General features: G+C 39.6%; 1 protein-coding gene across 4 annotated transcripts in view; it reads right to left on the bottom strand.

Annotated features, from left to right (window-relative positions):
- Positions 1-27397, bottom strand: part of MACROD2 (mono-ADP ribosylhydrolase 2) — a 1970509-nt gene that overhangs the window by 164159 nt on the left and 1778953 nt on the right. For all 4 annotated transcript variants that reach the window (XM_080685397.1, XM_080685398.1, XM_080685399.1 and 1 more), the window contains exons 10-11: positions 25952-25993; positions 18861-18944 (exon numbers count right to left, since the gene is read on the bottom strand). In XM_080685397.1, coding sequence (XP_080541523.1) covers positions 18861-18944; positions 25952-25993 — 126 coding nt within the window. The remainder of the gene's footprint in view (positions 1-18860; positions 18945-25951; positions 25994-27397) is intronic.

The raw sequence follows: 27397 nt of genomic DNA, 5'->3' as shown, positions 1-27397 counted from the left end.
AGAGGGACCAGAAAAGACTTCAGAGCTGCCCTCATGGCCTAAAGAAGTTGTTCATTACCCTTACCTTACTTTTGACTAATCAGCTCCCAACATGGCCCTGAAACCCTAATCCATGGTGTCTTGTGATTTTGTCTTATATAATTATACTAGTGACCCGGTGCATGAAATTGGTGCACATTAAAAGGGAATTAATTAGAAGAAATATTTTAATATTGCTATTTGCCCTTTCTCTATAATAGAAGTGTCAGAGATGAAAGAAAATTAGTAAAATGTATATGAAAATCTTCCTCCTGTCAGAGTCTGGGGCATGCCACGGGAACCAGAGTCAAGTCCTTGCCCACCCACGTGCGCCTCGAAATCATGCAAGACCCAGACCCAGCCGGTCCCACCCCCATTGTGCTAGATTCAGACCCGGCCAGCCCCACCCCCATCAAACCCCGCCAGGTGGGGGGTGAGGACTCAGGTTGCCTGGCTCAGCTCTGGGGCAGGGGATGTGCCTTGAGGTCCCCTGGCCTGGGCCAGGGGGCATGGCCTGAGGTCCCGCATCAAACCCCGCCAGGCGGGGGCACAGCCTAGGTCCTCCAGCCTGGCACCAGGGCGGAGTGCATGGCCTGAGGTCCCATGGCCTGGGCCAGGGCAGGGGGCATGCCTTGAGGTCCCTGTCAAGCCCTGCCCAGCAGGGGGCACAGCCTGAGGTCCCCCAGCCTGGTGCTGGGGTGGGGGGCATGGCCTGAGGTCCCCTGTCAAGCCCCACCAGGCAGGGGGTGCAGCCTCAGGTCCCTGCTGATTGCTCATTAAGGCTCATTACGGGAACTCGGCCTCTGCTGTGGGAGCAGCCATCTTGTGTTACGGAATCCCTGCCTCCACTGTGGGTGCAGCCATGTTGGCCATTATGGTGTGATGGTCAATTTGCATATTCCCTCTTTATTAGATAAGATAGGACACTGTGAGCTTCCTGTTCTCCTGGATGGCACCATTCATAATAAAATAACCAATAGTTCTCCACTGTAATTCTTGATGTCTAGTGTTTGGTTCTGCTAGTGCCAGGTCAATGAACTCTTTTTGTTCTGCAACAATTTTCATTTTATATCCCTTCCTATTCACTTTCACTTGCCCCTGCTTCTTTTCCATCCTTGGTATTTATCTCTCGTTGAGGATACCTTATTTACAGCTTCTATCCACACCTGCAGTGTTCAAGGTGGGACTTTTGAATAGAATCAATGCTTCCCTGAAAATACATTTTGATCTGTCATAATGAAGCAACAATAGAAAGGGGTAATTAATAAAAATGTATATTATTAGCCATAACATTGTGTCCTCTTAACAGTCATTATCTCTATAATTTAGAAAGCAAAGACACAATAATTTAATCAATAGTATTTACTGATAATGGACTATAGTAGAAATGTTCACTGACCATTCTTCCCACTGACAGTTCTCCTGTTTTTTCCTAGCAAGCCATTCCACCCCAACTCTTGGTCCATGAGTTTTAAGCATAGTTGACCAGCTCTCTCCCCAAACTTTTTAATCCCAGAGTTTTCATGTGACTAGATCTAGTCAGAGCATTGCATGACCCTGGAGCAGGGATTGGCCTGGGGGTAGACACTTGACCCAAGACTGGCCAATCAGAGGCAATGAAACTCAATTCCAGATCTTTTGTTAGAACTGTTGAGAAAAAAAAAAAAAAAAAAAAAAAAAAAGCACAGTATTTCACTGGGTTGATGCGAGGACAGCTGGTGGCAACCTTTGACCCAGAAAGGAAAAAGTCTAAACTGGAGCAAACACAGAGGAAGGGAGAGCCCAGAGATGGGGAGGAACAGCCAGTCCTAATGCTATTATTTGTTACTCTGATTCAGCATTGCCTAGACTTTTTAGATACTGGTTTGATTAATCAGTTTGATTTGGCTTTCTGTCCTTAAATCTGAGAGTTTTGGTTTACACAAACTTTATGGTGGATTGCTTGTGGTTTCCATACTTGGTTGTGTGAAAATTTAAAAAATTATTGATTTAAAAATATCGGTAGACTGGTCTGTGCAATGTCATATATTATGCTCATCACTTAAGGGTCTCAGCCATGTTGAGCTCTGTTGTGTTTATTGAGCATATCATTGCACATGAAAATACTTTCCAAAGAGAACTTTGGAGACAATTCTGGGATTGCCTTTAGTCTATATCTCATTTATTTTGTATCCCTCACCCTTTGAATTTAGTGTTCATATTGTAACCATGACTTAATATTAGCAATATAGTGATCAAATGTATGTAATCTGTAACAAATGAAAGTATATAATCAACCTTGTTCTTTCATGTCTGACCAAATTTTTGTTATAGTTGAACAACCTGCTCCAGAAATATGAATGATGATGCCAGGAAAAAAAAAATTAAAAAGCAGATATCTGCTTGAAAGATAACATCAGAATGGAAAGAATGAGCCTGGGCAAAAACTGCATATCACCAGAAATTCACAGTTCCCCCTTTCCCATGATTCCCTTATATAATCTGACTGAGGTATTTAAGATGGTAAGATGATTTTTAAGGACAGGAGTCTGCCATCTTCTCAGGTTGCTAGCACCTGAATAAACCTCTTTCTTTATTCACCATATTTGTCTCATGAGTATTGGCTTTCATGGCAGCAGGCCTGCGGGTAATTTCCCTGGTTGCACTATGTCCTTTTCTACCATCAAAACTGCCTCTTAGAGAAAAAGAACAGTGCCAATTTGACTTGGCTACAGTAAAATACCCATTTCCTATTATGCCTCTGATGGCACACATTCAAAATGAAAATTTCCATGCACAAAAGAATAACTCTTGAAATAATGCTTGGTGCCATCGAGGACTTGATTTAGTGGAGCTGCATAGACAGCAGAGTATGACTGCTGAGCAAAAACAACAAAATTTTGTCAGCAAATACTGAAAGAGAGTAATTTTAAATAGGAAACAAATAGCAAGTATAAGATGGCATAACTCTATTTCAACCTTTCACAGAACCAGGGGCTTTGGAAGAGACCTCATGATCATGTAGATTAAATCATTAATTTGACAGAGTCAGAGGCTTGCTATTATCAATCAGCATAGAGAGAAATCCAGAGTTTTGTTCCCCCAACTATACCTACTGTTTATCTCCCTAATCCTGGATCCTAAACCCCATGATTATATAAAATAGATACACAGACTTCCATACTCACATATTCTTGTCTCTATTTGCTTTTCATTTAGCATTCTCCAGTATTTTCTTCAGAATCTCATTCCATAAGGTTTTAACAACACTCACAAACACATGTATAGTGGATGTTGGAGCAGACTGTGTTTTCAAAAAAAATGGCTACAACAATACATATTCCATTTCACATATTTTAAAAATAATGTGATATTAACACTCTTCATCAAGAGATGCAATTTATATGTTCTCTCCTTAAATCTGGGAGGCCTTTCAATTGATAGAATATGGTCAAAATGACACTGTATGATTTGAGCCTAGACCACGGAAAGTGAAGTGGGTTCTAACTGGCTGTTGCTCTTGCTCCTGAGATATGCATCTTGGGAGTTCTGAGTCAATGTGCAAGAAGTCAGACTTCCCCCAGGACCCTCATGCTGGTAGACCACATGGAGAGACCACATCTAGCTAGAGAGATGCATAAGGAGCCCTGGTTATCCCAGTTTTCAATTGTTTGTCTTCTCAGCCCTAGACTCAGACAAGTGAGTAAACATCTAGATGATTCTACCTCCCAATTTCTAAGCTACTCTAGCTAATGCTGATTGGAGTAGAAACAGCTATCCCACCTGATCCTACCCAGCTTGCAGAAATAAAAGTTGACCAGCCCTGAGTGCATGAATTTTTGTGCACTGGGCCTCTAGTATATATACATGATAAGTTAATACATATTAGAGTATTTACTATGCAGCCATAATACTTGGAAGAGACAACAGTCTCTCTTGCCAGTGAACAACACTAACCTGTGGGGAGAAAGTGTTCAAGAGCCTGCCTATCAGGGTAAGTGGATGTTAGTAAACTAAGAGAAACTTTGGCATTCAGGGCCCAAGATCCCATGGCTTAATATCCAAATGCAAATCCATGCAAGGCTAATGAAAATGCAACAGGAAGGGAAGAAATAAGAGACATGAAGAAAATCCAACTCCCACCACCAAGGTGCAATTTAAAGAGTAAACACTGTTGCTAAGAAAGGAATAAAGGAAGAACAAGATTACAAAAAAGAAAAAGAAAAGAGTAAAGATAGGATGTGATTAAAATGACACTGTGAGTTGGAGGCTGGGTTACAGAAGGTGATAGGAATTCCAACTGGAAAGAGACCAGCCACAGTCCCAGCAGGAGGCAGAGGGTGGGAGGAGTTTAATGAAGGGATATTTTAAAAGCTGCATGCAGAATTGAGACATGTAACAAAGGACAATGAAGCTCCCCAGGGCCAACAGTGGAGGGGAGTTATTGTTACTCCTGGGCTTGAGAGGAAGTGAGTGCTTAATTAGAACCAAGCAATAGCTAGAGATGGGGAGAGCCAACTACAAGTGCTGTGGCCTTGGATGGAGGAGCACAGTTATTTCTGTCTGGCAGCAAGGGTACAAGAATAAATGCTTTAAGTGATTTTCCTCCTACCCTCCAACCTCCTTCAATCACTTTCTATTGGTCTAGCCCCGTGGTTGGCAAACTGAGGCTCGCGAGCCACATGTGGCTCTTTGGCCCCTTGAGTGTGGGCTCTTCCACAAAATACCACGGCCTGGGTGAGTCTATTTTGAAGAAGTGGCATTAGAAGAAGTTTAAGTTTAAAAAATTTGGCTCTCAAAAGAAATTTCAATCATTGTACTGTAGATATTTGGCTCTGTTGACTAATGAGTTTGCTGACCACTGGTTTAGCCCATGCTCATCAATATGGGGCAAACATTTGTTCTTAGCAGGACAAAACAAAAACATAAACCTCCAAAAGGCATATATATATATATGTATATATATATATGTAATATGCAAATTGACCCTAAGGCCAGAATGGCCAGGAACGACCAGTTACTATAATATGAACTGACCACCAGGGGGCAAATGCTCAACGCAGGAGCTGCCCCCTGGTGGTCAGTGTGCTCCCACAGGGGGAGCACCGCTCAGCCACAAGCCAGGCTGACAGTTGTGAGTGCAGTGCTAAGGATATCCAACTGCGGCTTAGGCCCGCTCACCAAGGGGAGCGGGCCTAAGCCGTCAGTCAGACAACCACCCGAGGGCTCCCGGGCTGCCAGAGGGATGTCTGACTGCCAGCTTAGGCCTGCTCCTCCAGCGAGCGGGCCTAAGCTGGCAGGTGGACATCCCCTGAAGTGTCCCAGACTGTGAGAGGGTGCAGGCTGGGCTGAGGGACCAGCCCTGAGTGCATGAATTTTTGTGCACTGGGCCTCTAGTATATATACATGATATTTATGGTATTAAAATTTCATGATAGGTGGAGAGAATTAGGACATAATGCCTAAAATAGCTCTTTAGAGAGCATGATAATGAAAATAGTTTGAAAAACATTGGCTAACCAACCCAAAGCTTAAAGGTGAGGGAGTCCAGTCCATGCTTCCCCTTGGTGATGAGCACACAGGGCTTACTAAAATTCTTCCTGATCGCTACCCTTCAGATCTCTGAGTCTATGCATAGGAACAGATGGTGGTTACAATGGTTAATCCTGGGAACCATTTACCCAGCAGAACAACTAATGAGTAGATTTAGCAAAATGATTGTCTATAATTGCAGCAAACCTTGCCACCAGTGTAGAAATTACCATTATCTTGGGTGCATTTTAACATTTACAAGAAATAAGTAATATACACCTACATAATTAAAGGTGTATATGAACCCTTTGCTAATTGGTTAATTTGATAAACAAGCAAAATTTGAAAGCAGGGCTGAATTAAAACTTTTAGAATTCCTAAACACCAAACAGATCTTGGTGCTCATTGCTATCAGCATATCAAAATAATATTCTATTTTTTTACGTGGCCCAGTCTTCACACATGCTTTAAAAGAAGACTTCTCTTCAAATTATCTGAATGTAATTTGGATAATTAATTAAAGCTGATCATTTCTCACCCAGCTGGTGTGGCTCAATTCCAGGTCAGGGCACATGCCCAGGTTGCAGGCTTGATCCCAGTGGGGGCCATTCAGGAGGCAGCACCTTGATGATTTCCTCTCTCATTGATTTTTCTATCTCCCTATCTCTCTCCCTTCCTTTTTCTCTAAAATTAAATAAAAAAATATTTTTTAAAAGCTGATCTTTTCTCATTTATTTTTGGTGGTTCCTCTTTATTGATATCCAAAGGGTATGTTCTAGCCCAGTGGTCGGCAAACTCATTAGTCAACAGAGCCAAATATCAACAGTACAACGATTGAAATTTCTTTTGAGAGCCAAATTTTTTAAACTTAAACTTCATCTAACGCCACTTCTTCAAAATAGACTTGCCCAGGCTGTGGTATTTTGTGGAAGAGCCACACTCAAGGGGCCAAAGAGCCGCATGTGGCTCACGAGCCACAGTTTGCCGACCATGGTTCTAGCCTCTATATTGGTGGTACAGCAAGCTTTGACCAGTAGCAGTGGTGATGTGTAACTTCTGACCATGTAGCTCCATTTTATGAAGTGCATTCTTGCCAGGACTTGTTAAATAGAAAATGTCCTGGTAAAATTTTCTGCCAGGGCCATGTTTTGTGATTTTCACATACAGAGCATCACTTTGTGCTTCATATTCAGGTCATACAAGGAGTTCTGTGTCACTTTGATGGTGAAAAGGCCATATGTCTGCTTGGCACCCTGTAAACAAAGTCAAAACACGTCTTCCTGTTTCTCATAGTCCTTACTAACATAGCCTCCATCCATATCCACCTCTAACTACTATTTCTCTGATACATGGGCAAAACTTTCCTTCCTGTGTCCCCAAAACTCTTGGGTCTCATGCCTTTTTCTAGCCAGCCCAATAGTCCTTTTCTCCTACAGATTCCCTGCTCTGTGGAAAAGCCCTGGGACTATGGCAAAAATTTGAAAGGCCCTCCTTTGATGAGTGTGTGCCTCAGGGTTCTTTCTAAACCTTCCAGGTGATTCAGAAATCAAAAAACCAAAGTTTGAGAAACCAAAGAATTTTGGGTTTAAAACCCAAAGTTTGAGAATGACTGGCTTATGGTCAGGTATCATACCACCTTATTTCTAGGTCCCTCACTCAGAATTCCTAGCCATGTGACTTTGGGCAAGTTCTCCACTTCTCTATGCCTCAGTTTCCCATCTGTACAGTGGGGATATTAGAGTGCATGCTCAACAGCATTGTTATAAAAATTAAATGAGTTAATAAATGTGTAGTGCTTAGAATAATGTCTGGCACAGAATAGGTGCATAATAAGTGATAGCTAAATGGCCCCAGAGGTGTCTGGAAGTGTTAATGTTGCCCTGTAAAGAACCTAACCAATACAGGCAGGAAAGTTACTATTGGGGTTGAGAGAACCTGTGGTGCTGGATCAGATTCTCAGGAAACAGCATTGCTTTAACCTGTGATCCTCAACCTTCACTGGACATTAGGTTCACCCAAAGTGCTTAAGAAAATATTGTTGCCTGGGTTCTGCTGTCAGAGACTGGACTTCACTGGTCTGGGGATGGGACCAATGCAATAGGCATTTTTGCTCCTCAGATGGTTCTAATGTCCAGTTTGATCAACACTGGCTTAGGCATTTGATCAACAATTAACCTGAAATAGTTGTGATTTTTTTTGTTTTTTGTTTTTGTAGTATCATGATATCTAATCATCTCCTACTCTTTGAAATACTAGTTGGTAATTAGCTACTATCTGTAACCATGCTGGACTATACTCTGGAAAATTTAACCAAAATTAAGCAATTAATTTTATTGGCTACAGTTGCAATGGAAGGTTTGCAGGAAGACCATTCTGGCAATTAGAGGACTTCAGCAAGAAGCCTGGATCTTGCCCAGCTAGTGTAGCTCAGTGGTTGAACGTTGACCTATGAGTCAGGAAGTCACAGTTCAATTCCCGATCAGGGCACATGCCCAGGTTGTGGGCTCGATCCCTAGTAGGTGATGTGCAGGAGGCAGCCAATGGATGATTCTCTTTCATCATTGATGTTTCTATCTCTCTCTCCCTCTCACTTATTTTTTCTGAAATCAATAAAAAACATAAAAAAGAAGGCTGGATCTTGCCAGCTAGGTCTTCACATTTAATCATGAAAATAATCTGGTCATTCTATTTTAGAAAATGTTTCTCAAATTGTGTTCCACACACTTAGCACCCAGATCTAGTTTGTCAGTACTATTCTCCACTAAACAGAATCAAAACTTCCTGAAGAAATGATTGATGTTAGGGCTGGGGCAGGGAAGATATAAAGTGAACTTGAGCATCTGGTTAGCCAAAAAGTAAGGAAGTGCCCAAAAACTGATAAGGGCATATCAAAAGGACACAAACCAACCACCATAAGGAAGTCCTTTAACTGATTATAATCCACTGAGCAGAATAGAAAACTATGAGTTCATAATGATATTAATAAGTAGATAAATAAATGGAAAGATCAATGCAGAATGGAATATTTACATAGTTTAGCTTACCTCCTACAAGAGACACATTAACTATAAATGGTTCAAAGAGTATCTGGACAGTGAGGAGCCTTTCACACACATGTTAAGGGAACACGGTCAGTAATGTGAACTGAAATGATGGGTACCTCACCGCATGCCATGAGAAGAACACAATATCAGTTCTGTAAAGTTTTATAACCTAAATTCAGTCATGAAAAATCATCAGACAGACCCAAATTGAAAACATTTTCAATATAATTGGCCTATGAGCTTCAAAAGTATCAAGGTCATTGAAGTCAAACAAAGGCCAAGGAACTCTTCTAAACTGGAGGAGAGTAGAGACATGACAACAAAATGAAATGTGTGATTTTGAATTGGACCTTTTTATTATAAAGGACATTATTGGGAAAATGAGAGAAATCAATGGGGTCTGAAAAATTAGATGATACTATGTATCAATGTTCATTTTCTGATCTTGCTCATGTGAGAGTACTGGCCATGTTTGTGGAAAATGCACAGTGAAGTATTTGGGGGTAGGGGGCATCATATCTGCAGCTTACTCTCAAAGTGTTCTAGAAGAAAACAGTTCTTTTTACTGCACTTGCAAATTTGCTATAAGTTTGCAAATTTTTAAAATAAGAAGAAATAAGTACACTGTACGTTAAAAATGGTGCTCCAAAGATGCATTGCATCTAGTTAAAATTCAGCTTTCTGATTTGGTTGAGGGCTGGGACTGGGGCGAGAATTCACATTTTTAGCATTCACTGTAAGTGGCAGCTTTAGACTGAAGGAATAAGCAGTTTTCTGGAGAGGAACAGTTTGCAAGCATTCATCCGGCACTCAGCAACACTGCCCCACTTTCACCCCACACCTCAGCGCCAGCCTCCCCATCCCTTCACCCTTTCCTCCCAAACCTTGTATCTACTTTGCTTCTGCCAGCAGCAGAGATTGTTAGAGAACAGCGGGGAATTCTCAGGGTGGAGAACTGAGAAATGATTCAAATGGATCAGCTAGCATGTTTGTCCAAGGAGAATAGAGTTCCCTGGTTTTCTGTGTATCAGTCCTCAAGCAGGGCAATCCCTGGAGGTAAAGTCATTTCCTAAGATTGCCCTGATGGCTCCAGAGTGACAGGGGTTCAGCGGAAACAGGCCCGCTGGAGCAAGGCATCAGGAGAGCGTGGCAGGCATCCAGGTAATTCTAGCATCGGTGGACCATTTTAGGACTCTCTCTGGTATAATAGGAAAGCACAACTTTGTTATACTAGAAGATTGAAATTTTGAAATATAATGGCAAAATCCTAGTGTGAAAATCCAATATTGTTCAAATAGCAATACTTCTAAAAGATAACACAAAACAAAACCTGTCTCTGCTGAAAAGTTTGTATTTAATATTTTAAGCTGGCAAGTGTCCTATCGGCATGACATTGAGAAAAAAAAAATCACTCTAATGGTTTATCACTGTAAACCCAGGTTTTCAGCAAAACAAGGACAAACGCATGTGAGTGATGCATTCTTTATCTTCATTCGAAACAGACAAATGGTTAAACACACATAGCCTGAATTACTCATCAACACCTATAAGATTTAAAGAAAGATACTTTAAAAATGACTACTAAAAGGCCCACTGTACATGCCATGCTCTTTTAACTGCTCTTTTCTTTTGTTCTTTTTAGGAGCTAACTTAGGATCACCTTTCATGTGAGTCCTCTGGACAATTTTAGAGGATTTTTAAAAGAAGTTTCCCCATCTGCGAATTGAGAGGGTTGCCCAGGATACTCTCAGAGGCCTATTTGACTATTGAAACCTATGATTCAGAGCTTTTGAATTAAGAATGGAAATATTTACTGGGCTGGGCATGAAGGAAAGAGCTCATAAATAATCAATTTTCATGAATGTGATGATTATGGAGAATTACAGAATTTGATATCTAGAGGGGACCTCAGGAACATTGGGTGAAGGATTTGATCATGTGCCTAAGAGATGAAAATAGAATTCAGTGTCCTGGTCCTAGTTCAGGGCCTTCCCCACTACTGTATACCTTTATTTTCCCTTTTCTTTCTTTCCCCTTCCCTTTCTACATCCCTTCTTTTCTTCCTATTTTCCCTCCTTCCTGCCTTTCCTCTCTTCCTCCTGGGCTTAGCAATCATAAATGACAACAATGCCATGACCATCCATTGATTGGGAAGTTGCTTATTGAAAATAAACACATACCAACAATAATATACACCTCTTGTGGAGAGGAGAACATACTGGAATCCATAGTATCTAGATCATTTAAAATTATTTTTTCTGTGAGTTATCTTTGCTAACACTCTTGTGTTTTCTCTCTTTTGTTGTTATTTACTAGAATTTTTCTTATGCCTGAATATTTTGCTTTATTGGAAATTTAGCCTTAGGATGGCTAATATGGCCTTCCTGGTGAGCAAGGAGTAACTGTAAGATATGCTGGAGGATAGCAATGGGAAGAATTCTTTTCCCCAGAAAGTTTGAATTAAGTACAAGCAGTGTACAACTTCTACTCTAGATTCAATAGTTGAAAAGATGGTAAACAGACTCATCCTTGACTCCTCTCTTTCAATGCCACATCCAATGTCAGTGAACTCTGCTGACTTTCTCTTTAAAACATATCCAGAATCAGACCAATCTTCACTCTTTCCTTCACTGCTACTTGGGACAAGACACTAGTATTTCTTACTCCTGTTCTGTCCTTAGCCCCTTACAGTACAATTTCAGCACAATGACCAGAAGATTCCTTTTAAAATGTAAGATCAGCCCTAACCAGTTTACTCAGTAGATAGAGCATTAGACTGAGGACCAAAGGGTCCTGGGTTTGAGTCAGGTCAAGGGCACATACTTCGGTTGCACACTCCTCCCTAACCTGGGCATGTGCAGGATATATCTCTCTGTCTTTCCCTCTCTTTTCCACTCTCTCTAAAAAATCAATAGAAAAATATCCTCAGGTGAGGGTTAAAAAATAAAATAAGATGTAAGATCATGCCACTTTTCTGCCTTCAATGTTATAGTCTCACTTCACTCAGAGAAAAGACAAAGTTCTTACAGTGGTCCACAATGCCCTAGTCAGTGATTCTCAAAGTGGAATCCTTAACCCAGGTCATCACCTAGGGAATTATGAGAAATGAATTTGCTCAGTTACCCCAGACCTCCTGAATGAGAGCCTGGGTTTAATATGCCCTGCAGTGATTCTGTTGTACACTCAAATGTGGACCCACCACTCTATGGGATCAGTCCCCAATGACCTCTACAGTCATTCACCTTGACCTTGCTTTTCTTAGAATACGACAGACCTTGCTCTCATTAGAGCTTTGGTACTTGCTATTTTCTCTACTGGAACACTCTTTTCCCCCACATAGTCTCTCAGGTTACTTTTTATGTTCTTCAGCTTTTTGTTTGTTTGTTTTTCCTCTTTTAAAATCAACTTAATAAACAGTGAGATTCAACATATTTGAAATCTTAACCTATCTCTCTCCTAAATCTTCCCTCCCTGCCACCAACTTATATACACATGAGCATCTTATCAGCTTGATTTTCTGCATGAGCTTGGGGTTGCCCATGAAATTTCTATTGAGATGTCAGCCAGCTCTGCAGTCATCCACAAGCTTGCCTGAAACTGAAGGATCTGATTCCAGCCAGGATGGCTTGCTCAGATGACCTGTAGTTTGGTTCTTGCTGTTGGCAAGAAGCCTCAGTTCCTTGCCAGATAGACCTCTCCACAATGCTGCTGGAGTGACCTCAGGACATGGCAGCTGCCTTATCCCCCAGTTAATGATCCAAGAGAAAGTGAGGCAAAACCACACCCTTTTATAACCTAGACTTTTATGACCTAGAATGTCATATCATGTACTAGCATTGGATATTATGACCCAGAACCATCAAGGTAAGGTACTTTCAAATTTCTGACCCATGGAAAGCCTGAGATAACAAATGACATTATTGCTTTAAGCTGTGAAGTGTTGGAATAAATTTTTAGGCAACAATAGAAAAATTTTCAGGCAGCAAAAATACTTCATGTGCCACTATTGGCTTACTATATATTATATTTAATTAAAAAAATCCATCAACCATGGACTCCACATATATCCTAGAATATAAACACCAAAAAAGAAGGGTTCTCTCTGTGTGTTTCTTCAGTGCCTAAAAGAGTGCCTATACTATCAAAAAGACATTTACAAAAGTGCGTGGAATTAATATGTAGAGAAGTTGTACCTGGGTAGCAGGGAGCTATGCTAGGATGGTTGGAGGAAGGAAAGTACTGTGGGGAATCTCTGTGGTACCACTATTTTGCACAACTCGACAGGGCACCATTTTCACTGTATTCCTAGTGAATGAAGGCTTCTGAGATCACAGCTCCATGTGAAATTCATTTGGGTCTTGCATATCCCCTGGGCCACAGTTTGGGAAACACTCACCCAGAATACAAGACCAACCACAAGCACTTAGGACAAGACCCAGTTTCAGCAGAGAGATCCTTGGTCTAGCATCTTATAGAGCTAGCAGAGACTTTCCAAAGACTTTTCAGAGACTTCCAAAGACTATGGGCTCTGGACAATGACTATCTCAGTTGCAAGATCTGAACTGATGGCCAAAGGCCACTTGAACCAGAGTCCACCTTCTCCTTCACGTCACTGACTCAATCTGGTGTTCTCTATGAAGTTTTAGATGCAGAAAGTAGAGGTTGAGGAATGGCTGAGAGGGGCGGTTGTCTAAATATTGGGGGTACTCTAGTTCCTTGAGATATTTGACTTGAAGAAAAGGAGAGTTGAAATCAGGAAGGAGAAGAGAGACTAGGAGAAAGTCAATTTGGGACAGGAATTATGTGGTTGGGGGAAGGGCAGAGTGTCCTGAGTGATCTTAAGAGAGAGAAGAGAAAAACAAAACAAACAAACAAAAAAACCCTAAACAAACCCTGGTGAGATATGAGATTTAGTCAGTGCGTTTTAAACTTTATTTCTACTTGCAAAATTTGTTTTCATAATAAAAGGACTTCCAAGTATTAATAAACAAGGGAGATGAGTTTTTGGTGGGAACTCTTCTTTTTGCAAATTAAATACATTTTGACTTATTGGCAAGTAGTTTCCAAATATTATCCTGTTTAAATCTCCCCACAGTCCCACAAAAATCAGTGTTTTGTCCTCTATTTAATATGAGGAAACTGAGGTTTAGGTAAAAAAAAAACCACACAAACAAAACAAAAACCTGCCAGAGGCCTGGCCTATGTAGTTTAGTGGTTGAGTGTCAACCTATGAATCATGAGGTCCCTGGTTCAGTTCCAGGTCAGGGCACTTAGTGTGAGGCATGTAGGAGGCAGTCAATCAATGTTTTTCTCTCACTGATATTTTTTTAAAATATATTTTTATTGATTTCAGAGAGGAAGGGAGAGGGAGAGAGAGATAGAAACAACAACGATGAGAGATAATCATTGATTGGTTGTCTCCTGTACACCCACTACTGGGGATCAAACCACAATCGGGCATATGCCTTTCACCATAATTTAACCTGGGACCCTTCAGTCCGCAGGCCAACATTCTACTAAGCCAAACCAGCTAGGGCTCTCTCATTGATATTTCTCTTTATCCTTCTCTCTTCCCCTCTTTCTAAAACGAAAGTCAATAAAACATAGTTTAAAAAAAACCAAAACTGCCCAAGTAGGAAGCATAAGTTGGACAATCAAGAGCTCTGTCCACACTCATGGTAAATTGTTTCTCTATGGGTAGGAGGATTCATGTTATCACCTAAATCAGGACACCTCTAAGAGTGAAAGCAAGCATTGCTAATAATATGCCAAGCACAACAGGCATAGGCAGGGATCATTCTGGGTCACACAGGACCTAAGGTTATTCTATTCAGGCAAGTGCAGCCTTTTTCACTATGAAAAATCCCTCAGGACTCACTTTCTCTAAGTCTCACTTAAATCTCAGAGTTGACTCTGAACCAGAACTCCATGGTCCTAACCACAGCTGTTTGATGGGTAAACGTGGAGAGCACTACTGAAAATGAAATAGAAGTTGAGTCCTTCTGCTAATTCACAGCAGGATAGTGGTCCAGAATGGGCCAGAACCAAGCAGCATAGAGAGTATAATTAAAGTAAGATGGTAACATAGGCTTTTATGGTATTTAAATTTTCAGCACAAAAATTTACATTTTGTTATTTTAAGGTCTAGAGGAGTGGTTCTCAGCCTTTTTAATGCCGCAACCCTTTAATACAGTTCCTCATGTTGTGGTGACCCCCAACCATAAAATTATTTTCGTTACTACTTCATAACTGTAATTTTGCTACTGTTATGAATCGCAATGTAAAGATCTGTGTTTTCCGATGGTCTTAGGCTCTACAGCAGCGGTTCTCAACCTTAGGGTCACCTAAGACCATGGGAAAACACAGATCTTTACATTGCGATTCATAACAGTAGCAAAATTACAGTTATGAAGTAGTAACGAAAATAATTTTATGGTTGGGGGTCACCACAACATGAGGAACTGTATTAAAGGATCGCGGCATTAAAAAGGCTGAGAACCACTGGTCTAGAGGATAAAATAGAGCTTTTCTTCATGAAAAGGCTGCTTTTCTCTATTTCCACTTTCTTTTAAAATACAGCTGGTCAATCACTAAGCTAAGCTCATTTGAGTGATGGCAAAGTCAAAATTATGACTGCCTGATTTTACCCTTCACTGCACTTGTCACAAAAATTAAATTAAAGATCATGCTTACGAATATAATGCATGAACTGCTGCATGGCATTCTGAAAGATAAAATGTACCTCCTGTCCAGCCACTCACAAAACAGCGTGCCACATGATATTTTAATATGCAGAGAAAATAAGAGAGCAGAGAGAAAATGCCAGCTCACAGGGAATGCGAAGTGCATTCCGCCAATGGTTCATGTATTCAGAAAAAAAAAATATTTTAGTAAAAACAATAATAATAATACCTACAAGAGCAACATTAGATCCTTCCAACTTGTATAGTGATTTCAAGTTTCTAAGATGCTTCCACGTATAATTTCATCTGACAAAAGAGATCATTAACATTTTAAAGTGCACAATAGGGTTGCTTGATTTAGCTTTGAAAGGGCCCGGTTTCCTGAAGAATGAGCATCACGCATGCAGGCTTGTTGAATATTCTATGTAGAGGCAATTGCAGAGCAAGATTCGAAGTGCTAGTGCTTTCTGTACAAATATGAATGGAAATAGCACTCATTTCTAAAACCCACTGAAGTCTTTGAAGATATATGTACAGAGAAAATTACTGTTTTTATCTCGCTACTGCATTTTAGAAGCACACATTCTCTTTCGTTTATTAATGAAAATATGTTTTTGTTTTATAAATATGAAATGATTCTTGCCATATATATTTTTCAATCACACATACATTTTTAAATTGAATAGTAAACACTCCAAAATCTTTTCCTGCCCCTTCTCTACTCTTCTGAGATAATTCCTGAGGTCATTTGATATATATCTTTCATCTTTCCAGACTGTGCATTATAAATGTAGGTATGCACACATACATATATGAGTACATATTTGTATATCTGTGATTATGTACCATCTACCAGTCATTTGTGTTCTCTCTCTCTCTCTCTTTCTCTGAATTGATGCTTTTATAAGGGAACTTCTTAGACACAGGAAATTATGAAGGAGATTGAATCAAGAATTATAAACAAGCACTAAAATCATTGTTTGCTTTGAGGCATTTGTCAATCCCAGATGATCTAGACTCTGGAATAGTGATTCTCAACTTGAACACATATCTGAATACCCAGAAGGCTTTTAAATGCACAGATAACTGGGCCCCACCTCAGAGTTTCTGATGCAGTAGGTCTGGGATGAGGCTCATGAATTTGTCTTTCTACCAAGTTCCCAGGTGATGTTGGTGATGCAGATACACGTATACTTTTTGAGCACCACTAGCTATAGCTTGGGTTTGAATAAGTCACACATGTAAAGCACAGAAGGGCTACTGCTTTGGTCCTAAATGTAGTGGAAAATTTGACTGTCTCAGTTTAGCAGGTTGGAAAGGGGAAAAGGAGAAAAAAAGCATTTGTTGAGAATTCCTGATCTTATACACACACGAATATGAGTTTAAGGATAAGTAGCAAGCAAAACAAAACTAAAAATCAAACCCTGAGACAATTACTTTTTAGTTTAAGGAATTCCTAAGCTGGTAGTATCTCCAGGTACCTCAAACAACAAAATGTGAATAACCCAACTCAAAAACCTTTCACAAATAAAAATGCAGGGAATTTGACAATCAAAAAGACAAAATATAAAAAGATATAACAAAAAGTATTAGTCTGCAGAAACAATAAATAACAGAATTTTACTTACAAAGATTAGAGATATGTAAATTCCAGATACAGGTTATTTTAGAAGATATTTTATGTCTCAACTAAAAAAATAACCAGAAAACTTTAAAGGGAGACAGAGACACAGAATACCAAGGACACCAGCACATTCTCCTGAAAGGACCAACATTGTTTTTCATATTCAGGAGTGAAATCCAGCATTCAAAAGCCCATTAGGGGGCAAGACAATTAGACGTGCCAGTCGAACTTCATTCATAATAAAGCAAACCTCATTCAAAATAAAGGAAGTTTTATTTTAAACTTTCTTACAGCTTTGTATTCTCAATAGGTTCTGAACCCTATGAGGGTGAAGGCAGTGCTACTGCTTATCATGTAGAAGCCTGACACTCACACAGATGCTATGCAGTCATGGAGGTGAGCTGCTCAAGATCTCTCTTGAAGGGAATGAAGTTAGCTGACAGCTTCCAGCGCCCACACTTTTGGAATTCACTGCAGCATAATATTTGTGCCAAGGCTACTTTCTCTCCAAGCTGCTTGCAGCCAGGGAATGAGCAAGGCAAAGGGCTTCTAAAGCCCAGCATTCCTGCCCTGTGCATGGCTCCTCTGATGACCAATGCTTGCTCTGGACCTCCCCAGACTTTCTGCCTGCAATGTAGACTGAGGCTCTTCCTAGCTAATCTTCCTCCCTCCCTTCTCTCCTTCTACCTACTCCTGCTCTCCCCCCTCCTCCTTATCCTTCACACACTTTCCCCCTATAACTTTCCTGCACTTCTACTTCATCTTGGCCTCTTCTTCCAGGAAGACCAAAGCTGACACTGTCAGCATTATTATTCTCTCTATTTCACAGTGGATTAAGTGGGGTTCCAAGAAAGGTAGTAGAATGCGTAAGTGTGTTACCCTTTTAGAAGGTTATGCTTGCTCTTAGGTTAGAGGATCGCTTAAAAAATTCCTTACCTACATTTTATTTATTTGTTGTTTTTTATTAAATTTACTAGAAGCCCAATGCATGAAGATTCATGCAAGAATGGGCCTTTCTTCCCCTGACTGCCGGCACCACCTTCGCTCTGGACCAGAGCCGCCTTTCTGCCTTTACTCTGGTCCAGAGCCACCTTTCACCTTCCCACACTGCCCAAAGGCCAGAGAGGCTGGGGCGTCCCACCCTGCCCCTGGCCGCTTGGCACCTGTATATGCAAATTAACCCACCATCTTTGTTGGTTAATTTGCATACTCACTCCTGATTGGCTGGTGGGCATCGTGAAGGTACGGTCAATTTGAATCTTTCTCTTTTATTAGTGTAGATTGTGGTGACATTGGTCAACATGAACATCTAGGTTTCATGTGGGTTTCTATGCCACAAGATCTGTATATTTCACCATGTGCCTACCAGCCAAAGTCAAATCTCCTCTCACCTACATTTTAAAGGAAAAACTTAAACATCTTTAAAGTGATACTAGTGTTGTAACAGAGAGACAGCCATTTCTTTATAAAACTGAGTCCAATGGAACCTGCTTATTCAGTGCCTGAGTGCAAAGATACATTGGCTTCTAGAAAATGGAAGAAAACTCTAAAGACAGGAAGCATTTTCATCACCCATTGCTGAGGTCTGATGCTGGAATCAGAATGTGTTTGTGAGAAAAACAAATGATCACAATAAGTCAACAGCCATGGCATTGTTCATCATGTATAGGTCTCAACTTCAGCCTCACAGGATTTCAGAATGCTACCCCTAACTCCATGCTTGGCAGAAATGAGAAATGTAAATCACACTGAGAAAAAACAATTTTTTAAAATTTGGTTTTTACCTTAACAAATTAAACTTAAATTTGATTTTTTAAAAAATATTCTCATTTAGGGGAGAGTAAACATATTAGGAAAAGGAAAAGGATTGTCCTGTGATTTTTGGGCCTTGACAGCAAACATGACAGCATACACATAATTTAAAAATTAAAGAGAATTTTTTTTCCTGGCAGGATTTATTAGAGGAGAAGCATGACTTACCCTCGCTAGAGTCTTTGGAACTTTCTGGTTTCTTGGCTTTGCTCTTCTTGTGGGGTGGAGAGAGGACTTTTGGCTCTACCCCTTCTGGAAGCACAAAGATTTAAAACATTCTTATTTAAATATTTACCAGTAGAACTCAACATTATGTTAAAGTTTAAAAATGTTTTCTTCTTAGTAAACCTTCACACACAGTGAGGCCTAATTACAGATTCATCTGTCATCCTGGTTGAGCTACAGTTGGTTGATTCTCCTATGAAAATAGACTTACACTTAAGTTCAAGCTTAATTTTTTTTGTTGTTGACATCATTGATGATTCATACAAATGTGAAATCTTAAGTGCTGTTTTTAAAATTAAAATTTCTCTATAAGGCAACCTCAAGTTATTCTTTTTCAGGAGAATTTGATTTAAAACTCTATGGATTAATTGACAGTTGTCATTGTGCACTTTCATCCACAATTTTTCTTTTATGTCTGCAAACCTATTCTCCCCATAGTGCATTTGAAGGAATACTATTGGTATCTACCCAGGAATTAAATTAAAAAAAAAAACCACCCTGAGATATTCTTAATATTTCTCTTCATTTATTTTTCTAGTAAAGCAACCATAAGTTCTATCATAAGTACTATCAGCTCTGCTCCAAAATATATCTGACATTCAACCACTGTGCTCATCCTTTGCAATCATCATCCCAGTCCAGAACACCATTTCTCTTACTTGGGATAATACAATAACCTTCTGAATTCTAACTTATAGCTTTTAAATATTCCTACAATCTACCACTCTCCATATAGTAGCCAGAATTGTCTTTAAGACATAAACCAGATCTTGTTGCTTGCCTGTTAAAAAAAACATTGCTCTTAGAATAAGATCCAAATCTAATTTTATGGCACAGGACAATATGTCATTCGGGCTCTTTCTAGCACTCTAGCTTCATCTCCCCTTTGCTCTTTGGCTTCAGATTATTGGCTCACTTTGTGTTCTTCATTGACTACTAGGCTGGCTTGTGCCTCAGGACCTTTGCACCTTCTGTACTTTTCTACTCTCCCCTACACACACACACACACACACACACACACACACACACACACTCATATTCCTACCTTCTTCTTACTTTTTCATTTTTTTAAATCCTCACCCTAGGATATTTTTCCACTGTTTGTTTTTTTGTTTTTGTTTGTTAGTTTTTGTTTTTTTTGTTTTTTTTTGTTTTTGTTTTTGTTTGTTTGTTGTTTTTTTTTTAGAGAGAGGGAAAGACAGAGGGAATGACAGAGAGAAACATTGATGTGAGAGAAACACATTGATTGGTTGCCTTCTGCATGAACCCTGATCAGGGCCTGGGCCGGGGAGGAGCCTACAACCTAGGTATGTGCACCTGACTGGAGTCAAACCCAGGACCCTTCAGTCTGCAGGCTGATGCTCTACCCACTGAGCCAAACCAGCTGGGGCTAACTTCTCCTTACATTTTAATCTCAGATTAAATTCAGCTGCCTAGAAAGGCTTTCCTTGACCACCTAATGTGAAGAATTCCTGCAAGGGAAATCTCTCTGAAACACATAATTTGGTGTATCTGAAAAAATCTTGTCCCCTTGTTTATTTCTTTATTGTGTGTCTCTCTCCTCTACCCCACATGTAAGAATGTAAGTCTAAGGAGAAAAAAGTATTTATCTTTCCTAATCTCTCTTGTGTCCCTGCTGCCTAGCAGTGCCTTGAGAATTTCATTTCAAATTCTGTTTTATTTTCCCTTCACCCAGGCCTTTTTTTTTTTTTAAGGCCAAGATATAATGGTGCCCATGCCTAATTCTCACTCTCTTAGCAGCTGTGGCCTTATGCCAGGATTCTAAAATTACACTACACAGCTATGGCGACTCACTTTTCCTTTCCTATTTATTAAAAGAAGAACCGAACAAAAATGCACTTGCTAGATATGTTACTAAAAACATTGTGATTATGGACTACGAAGCTTTTGGGGCACTAGGTTAGGTTTTCTGTGGTTGCAAGTCCACCACATCTAAGATCATTACCACAGGCAGAGTGAAACATTTTGCCAATACTAAATTAGTAACTCCCCAAGACTTCTGTCACTAGGTGTGAGATTGGCATTGACTCTTCAGAATTGGTTCAGTAAAAAAATAATTGAGGTACTTGGCACAGCTCACAGGGCACAGATGCTGGGCTCAAAGGGATTCATAAAATGAGCAAAGCAACACTCCCTGGGAGTTAGACTCTAAGCCTTCCATGTCCCTGAAATTCATGGACCACGAAGAGTATTTCCAGTGCTTGGAATAGAAATTCAAATCAGCATTTCATGAAAGTGGGTGTTTGAGAATTAAATTCTTAATCTTTGATTTCCCACCTGAATGGGAATTCCCACCTGAGTTAGATTTAAAAAGACAACTATTTGCCCTCATTTTGAGATTTTAAGAATCCCCAAAGTACTAGTACTTCATTGCTAAAAAAGTTGTAGGGCACTCCTCAGGTAGTCTGTGGGCATGGATACACGCTAAGCATGGACATAATCATCTATGACATTAGTACAGTATCATTTCATAACCCCTGTGGAGCAACTCACATGAAAGCCACTGGCACATATGGCCTCTATGCTCAGCTTCCTCTCCGGGCTCAGCAGGAACCACTATCCCTCTTGGCCTGGGAAGCTAAAGAAATGTTTCTAAAAAGCACCCTATGTTTCTCCTTGACAGTGTAATACATTATGTATGTTGTCTCTGATTCTGGCAGAGAGTGGAAACCTGGATGTTTGCCATGAGCTTGGCTTTGCCACTTGAGGAACTCATCTCTGTTCCTGGCTCTCATGTGGCTGAAATGGCATGGGTGGCTGCTGGTTTTCTGTCCCTGTTGACTCAGTTTGGGAACAGTGCGTGGTCGTGGAAATGGAAGGACCTAGAAAAACATTTACTGTGCTAGGATTACAGAAATATTAAAGGACTTAAAATAAATCATAGGCATTTAAGCCAGTATGTTTCTACCATTTCCCATGGGGACAGAGCCTCATTTTGTGTATGACCTAGTCTGACATCATCTGAGATGTTCCTGCCTCTACTTACTTTTATAGTCTTGAGACAGGAGCACAAAGTTAAGAATATGAGTTTTGAGATCAGATACAACTAAATTCTGTTTCTAGTATTTAAGCAAGGAACTAATCCCTCTTAAGCCCCAGTAATAACATTCCTGGCCTCCTAGAGTTGCTGCTTATCTTAAATGAGTTCATGTATGTTGAAGGATTGGCACAAGGTACATGTTCAATTAAAATATGACTCAGCAGAGGTATGCTGGAGCTGACTTGAGCCAGCTCACACCAGCTTATTGTACCCATCTCTCCTCCACTCTGACATTCATCAACCTCATGCTTGGTAGATTTAACAATACCACAGTAGGTGTATTTACATCAAAGATTCTGCAGACTCTTCACATTGGGGCTTCTTCCACCCAGAGAGTCAGTTTCCCAGCACCTCACTGGTTTTTGGTATTCAAATTATTATTCACTATTATCTACTAGCATTTGTTGGCTGGTTGCTTCACCCAAGTAGCCTATCATTTTCATTAATTCCATTCTTAAAAATCCCTCCAGCATTTCTACTTATATGAGAAGAAGAGGTGATGCACGGTAGAGGGGAAGCAGCAGTGAATGGTCTTGGGAAACTTGTTCAGACCCATCTTGGAGACCAACATGCCCAAATGTGCTATCTAAATTGAAACTAGCCTGTTCACCAATGTCTGGCAAGCCCAGCTGGCACACCTTGGAACCATCCAGCACAGAAATCACCCATGATTTCAGCAATCATAGATATTAGGAAATGGAGAGCAGCTTCCAAAGCCCATTCTGACTGCATCCTCCAGCCATTGAATGTGACTTGAACAGCTGCATCTAGCTGCTGGAGGAAAAAAAAAACAAAAAACAAAACAACCCAGGAAACGTGGTGGGACTAAAATCAGACATGGTGATCCAATTAAGGTCTCCAAACTGCAAGTGCAGACTCCATCCACGTGGGCTCTGTATTAGCATTAATAATGAGTTCCTCCAAATCACTCAGTGGTTTGGATAGTTATCTGCATCTCATTAAGAAGACAACTCCCTTTGCCTAGAAATGTATGCTTATGGCATTTAGGCAAATGATCCTTAGCAAGATAAGGTCTTTATGCTGGCTAGCTAAAAGGGCAATCAATACTCCCTTGCTGGGAATGTTGAAGGATTTTCCAAGGATACTTTATGTGGGCAGGCTAAATGAGAATAGCAAACATTAACGTTAAATTCAGGGAATGCAGTCCAAGACAAGGTGATCACTTAAAGTCTTTTTTCAACATACATTGTTTCCTTTTTTTTTTTTTTTTTTTTTTTTTTTTTTAAATAATGAGACATCCTGCATGGGTATATGAATTGACATTTTAATTTAAATTTTATTTTGGCCTCTGTGTTTTACAAAAGGCAAGCAGAATTTTGTTTTAGTTTGAATTGTCTCAGAAATAGACACTGAGGCAAAGGTTTGAATGCTAGTACTTAATTTGAGAGATTATCCCAGGAAACACCAGAAGGGAGTAGGGAAGTGAAACAGAAAAGGGAAGGCAGCCAACAATGGGTGTGCTAATGAGCAAGTTCCACAGTAAACAATCAGGGCTCAGTTCTCCTGGGGACCTCTGGGCAATGATATAAAATCTTACTGTCCAACACCACTTACTGCCCAGGAGTACTTGAAAGATGGCTAGTCTGAATTGAGATGTGAATGTAAAATGCAAACAAATTTCAAAAACATAGGATGAAAAGAAGTAAAATATCTGACTAATAATTTTATATTGTTTATATATTGAAATTATGTTTTACATATATGATGTTACATAAATATTATTCAATTAAATCCTCTCTTTTTTCCTTTTTTCTTTTCAATGTGACTACTAGAAAATCTGAAATTATACCTGAGGCTCACATTTGAGGCTCACATTATATTTCTACTGAACAGTGCTGGAGAAGAACATGCCTCTGATGTGTCCTGCAGGGGGACTGATCAACTCATGTCTATCCTTGATTGAGGGTTGCTCCAGAGAAATTAATCTCCTGGTATTTTGAGTTTGCTTTCATGACCAGAGAAAAGCACTCAGCTGAGTCACAAGAACTTTCCTCAGAAAGCTGTTGAAGTTGGAAAGTGACAGTGAGTGTCAAGGGGACACAGGTAGGAAACTTGACAACTGCTGCTACCATCCCCCATCCACCTAGTTCAGTGGTCGGCAAACTCATTAGTCAACAGAGCCAAATATCAACAGTACAACGATTGAAATTTCTTTTGAGAGCCAAATTTTTTAAGCTTAAACTTCTTCTAATGCCACTTCTTCAAAATAGACTCGCCCAGGCCGTGGTATTTTGTGGAAGAGCCACACTCAAGGGGCCAAAGAGCCACATGTGGCTCGCGAGCCACAGTTTGCTGACCACTGACCTACTTCATTCCTGCTCCTGAAATCTAGACCATCCCTCTGCTTCTAGGACCCTCTGAATATTACCCTGAGGAAACCAAGGGAACTTTAGAAATCAGACATTTTCAGACTGAAGAAGAATATATAGAAGCAATGATCAATGTTCCAATGAACGGTTATGAAGAAAAGGAACTGGTGTTATTTCTCCAGGAAGATAATGAGAGATCAGGTAAGGGAGGTAAATTTGATCTAATAAGGAGAATGACAATTTTAACCAAACTTTACCTAATGGGATTGGTCGCCTCATAATTTAAAGAGTTCCCTGTTAATGGAGCTGCTCAGACTAAGGTTGTCAGTGATTTGTAGGCAGTTATGAAATTGAATAGGAAGTTACATAAAAATTAGGACCTCTAAGATATCTATTTTCATTTTGAAATCTGGGTTTAATTTATGCCTTGAGTAGGGTAGCCATCAGAATCGGGAACATATACCATAGAATTAAGTCCTATACCCTTACAGTATTTGTTAGAATGACATAGAGAAAAGTAATAATTTATTGAGTGTTTATTATGCTCCAAGACACATTTTGGATTTGATATAATTTAATCCCTCAAATAAGACTATATGGTGAGTTATTGCTCCCAGAGGTGTAAACTGAGATTATAAAGAAAAGACTATTGCCCAATGTAAAAAAGTGATGGAACCAGAATTGAATTCAGGCCTGTTGATTCATGCATTCATTATCAGGCACAGATTGGGTGGCTACCTCAGTCCAGAGCCTATGCTTTTAGCCACTAGATTTCTCTCATCAAACACTAGTCTTTCTGGAGGAGTTGGCAGGCATCTTAATTTCTGAAAATGAGAGCAATATATTACATGTACAAAATGTATTTTCCAAAAATGCCCACAGCAACATTTCAGGTCCTACATGCTTTGCAGAACCTCACTGCTCCTCATCAAGAGATTGAGTCTATTTTCTCTTTCCCTAAGCCTAGGTGAGTTGACTGACTGTTCTGAATAAAGTTCAGTAGAAGTGATGCTATAGTACCCCTGAGACTGAGTCCTATAAAGGGCTAAGCTCCCTCTGGCTTGCTCCCTCTCTCTATAAACCACTTTGGAAACTGGCAGCCATGCTATGAGGAAGCCCAACCAACATAAAGAGGTCATGCATAGGTGTTTCAGAAAACTGATCTAGCTAAGGTTTCAGCTGATAGCCAATATTAATCACCAGCCAAGCATGTGCATGAGGGAATCTTCAGATTTTCAGCCTAGATATGTTGAGTTTTTCTGCTGAGGCCTCAGGACTGTGAAGGAGGTTTATCAAGTCACTCTTGCTATGTTCTGTCTGAATTATTGGTCCACAAAATATATGGGTACAATGAGTTGGTGTTTTAGCCACTAAGTTTTGGGGGTGACTTGTTATACAACTCTATTAACTACAACCTTATGTTTCATTTTTTACCTTAACTATCAGGAATCTCAAAGTAAAATGTAATGCTTAAATATAGTAGCTCTATTAGCCATAAGAGTTAACAAAACTAGTTTATTTTATGACCTTGAACATACATTTCATGAACCTTATTTTGTCTTTTCTTAAAAAAAAGTACAATGTACATGATCAATAGAACGATCTTTCCCCTTCCTCTAAGAATAAATTCATAAATTTAATACCTGAATCTTCTTTCATGTCAACATCTTCTTCTTCATTATCACCTATTAAAAAAAGAAACAATAAAGAAAAATTCATATGAAAGCCAGAAACACTTGAATTCTCCAACTGATTAATTAAAAAAAAAAGAAAAGAAAAAAACTTAGTAGAAAAAAGAATGATATCAGTATCACATGATCTCACTCATATGTGGAATCTAATGAACAAAAGAAACTGATGAACAAAATGGATCCAGAGACATAGAAGCATGGAACAGACTGACAAATATCAGAGGGAAGGTGGGGGAGGGTGGGTGATGAGAAGAGATCAACCAAAGAACTTGTATGCATACATGCACAACCCATGGACACAGACAATAGGGTGGTGAAGGCTTGACAGGGGGTGGGATGGAGAGGGTCAATGGGGGAAAAAAGGTGACATATGTAATACTTTCAACAATAAAGATTAAAAAAAAAAAACACTACCCAAACTCTACCTTAGAAACATACACATTTATTCTAATCAATCATTACAATATGCAAAAATTATTTTTGCATATAAGTAAAGACTGACTGAGAATGCTAAAAACTATGGCAGTTTAATTTTGGTTATTTGTGGAATTACATCTATAATTGGTATTTTGCTTTTAATTAAATAAATATTTTGGCAATGTATATGTAATAAATAATTTATTACTATCCCTTTCCAATATGCATTATTCTGTTTTAAAAAAAGGAAAAGAGAATGATAAATCATGCATTTTTACTGTCTTATATTATCAGGTAAATTAGGAAGAAAGTATACACATTAGAGAAACTGGGGTTTATATTTCTTTAAAAAATTGTCATATATTTATAACAAGCTATATATGCAATAATTTGTTTTTGCTATAAAAATTATGCATGCTCACTGAAATAATTTCAATTCCTAAAAAATAAAACTCACAGACTTTAAATACCACCTTTTCTGCATTTAGTAAAGATATTCATGCTCACCTCAAATATCTGAGAAATGTGGGCATCACCACTTGGTTGTAGGTCAACATAGAGACCAATTTCTGACTGCGACACATCTAAATCCCCACCTTTAACTGTGTGGTCTCACATGCCCCACCAGTTTCACCACTCCCATTTAACTCCCCTCCTCTCAGTGCCCAGTGCAACTCCCTTAAACTGGATAAGGGCATGTGCTTCCTTATATTATCTGTTTGCTGTTTTGAACTTTTGTGTTGTTCTTACATATTCCTCACATCTAGTCAGTGCCAAATACTGTCCATTTCCATGTTTCCTCCTTTCTACTCACATATTGTAACCCAAATTCAGACTATCAGTGCCATTTGCCCTACCTGTATTATGATTTCCAAATTGGTCCTCTGTTCTTGCCGCTCCTGACTCCAATTCCTTTAACATGTAGCTGCCAAATCAATCTTAAAATACAATTCTGATCTGGTTCACAACCTTTCAGTGCCT

The sequence above is a fragment of the Plecotus auritus genome (genome assembly GCF_963455305.1).
Source record: "Plecotus auritus genome assembly, chromosome: 8".
Classification (NCBI taxonomy): Eukaryota; Metazoa; Chordata; class Mammalia; order Chiroptera; family Vespertilionidae; genus Plecotus; species Plecotus auritus.
Note: the sequence above shows the minus strand (reverse complement) of the source record. Positions and strands in the feature narration are given on the sequence as shown.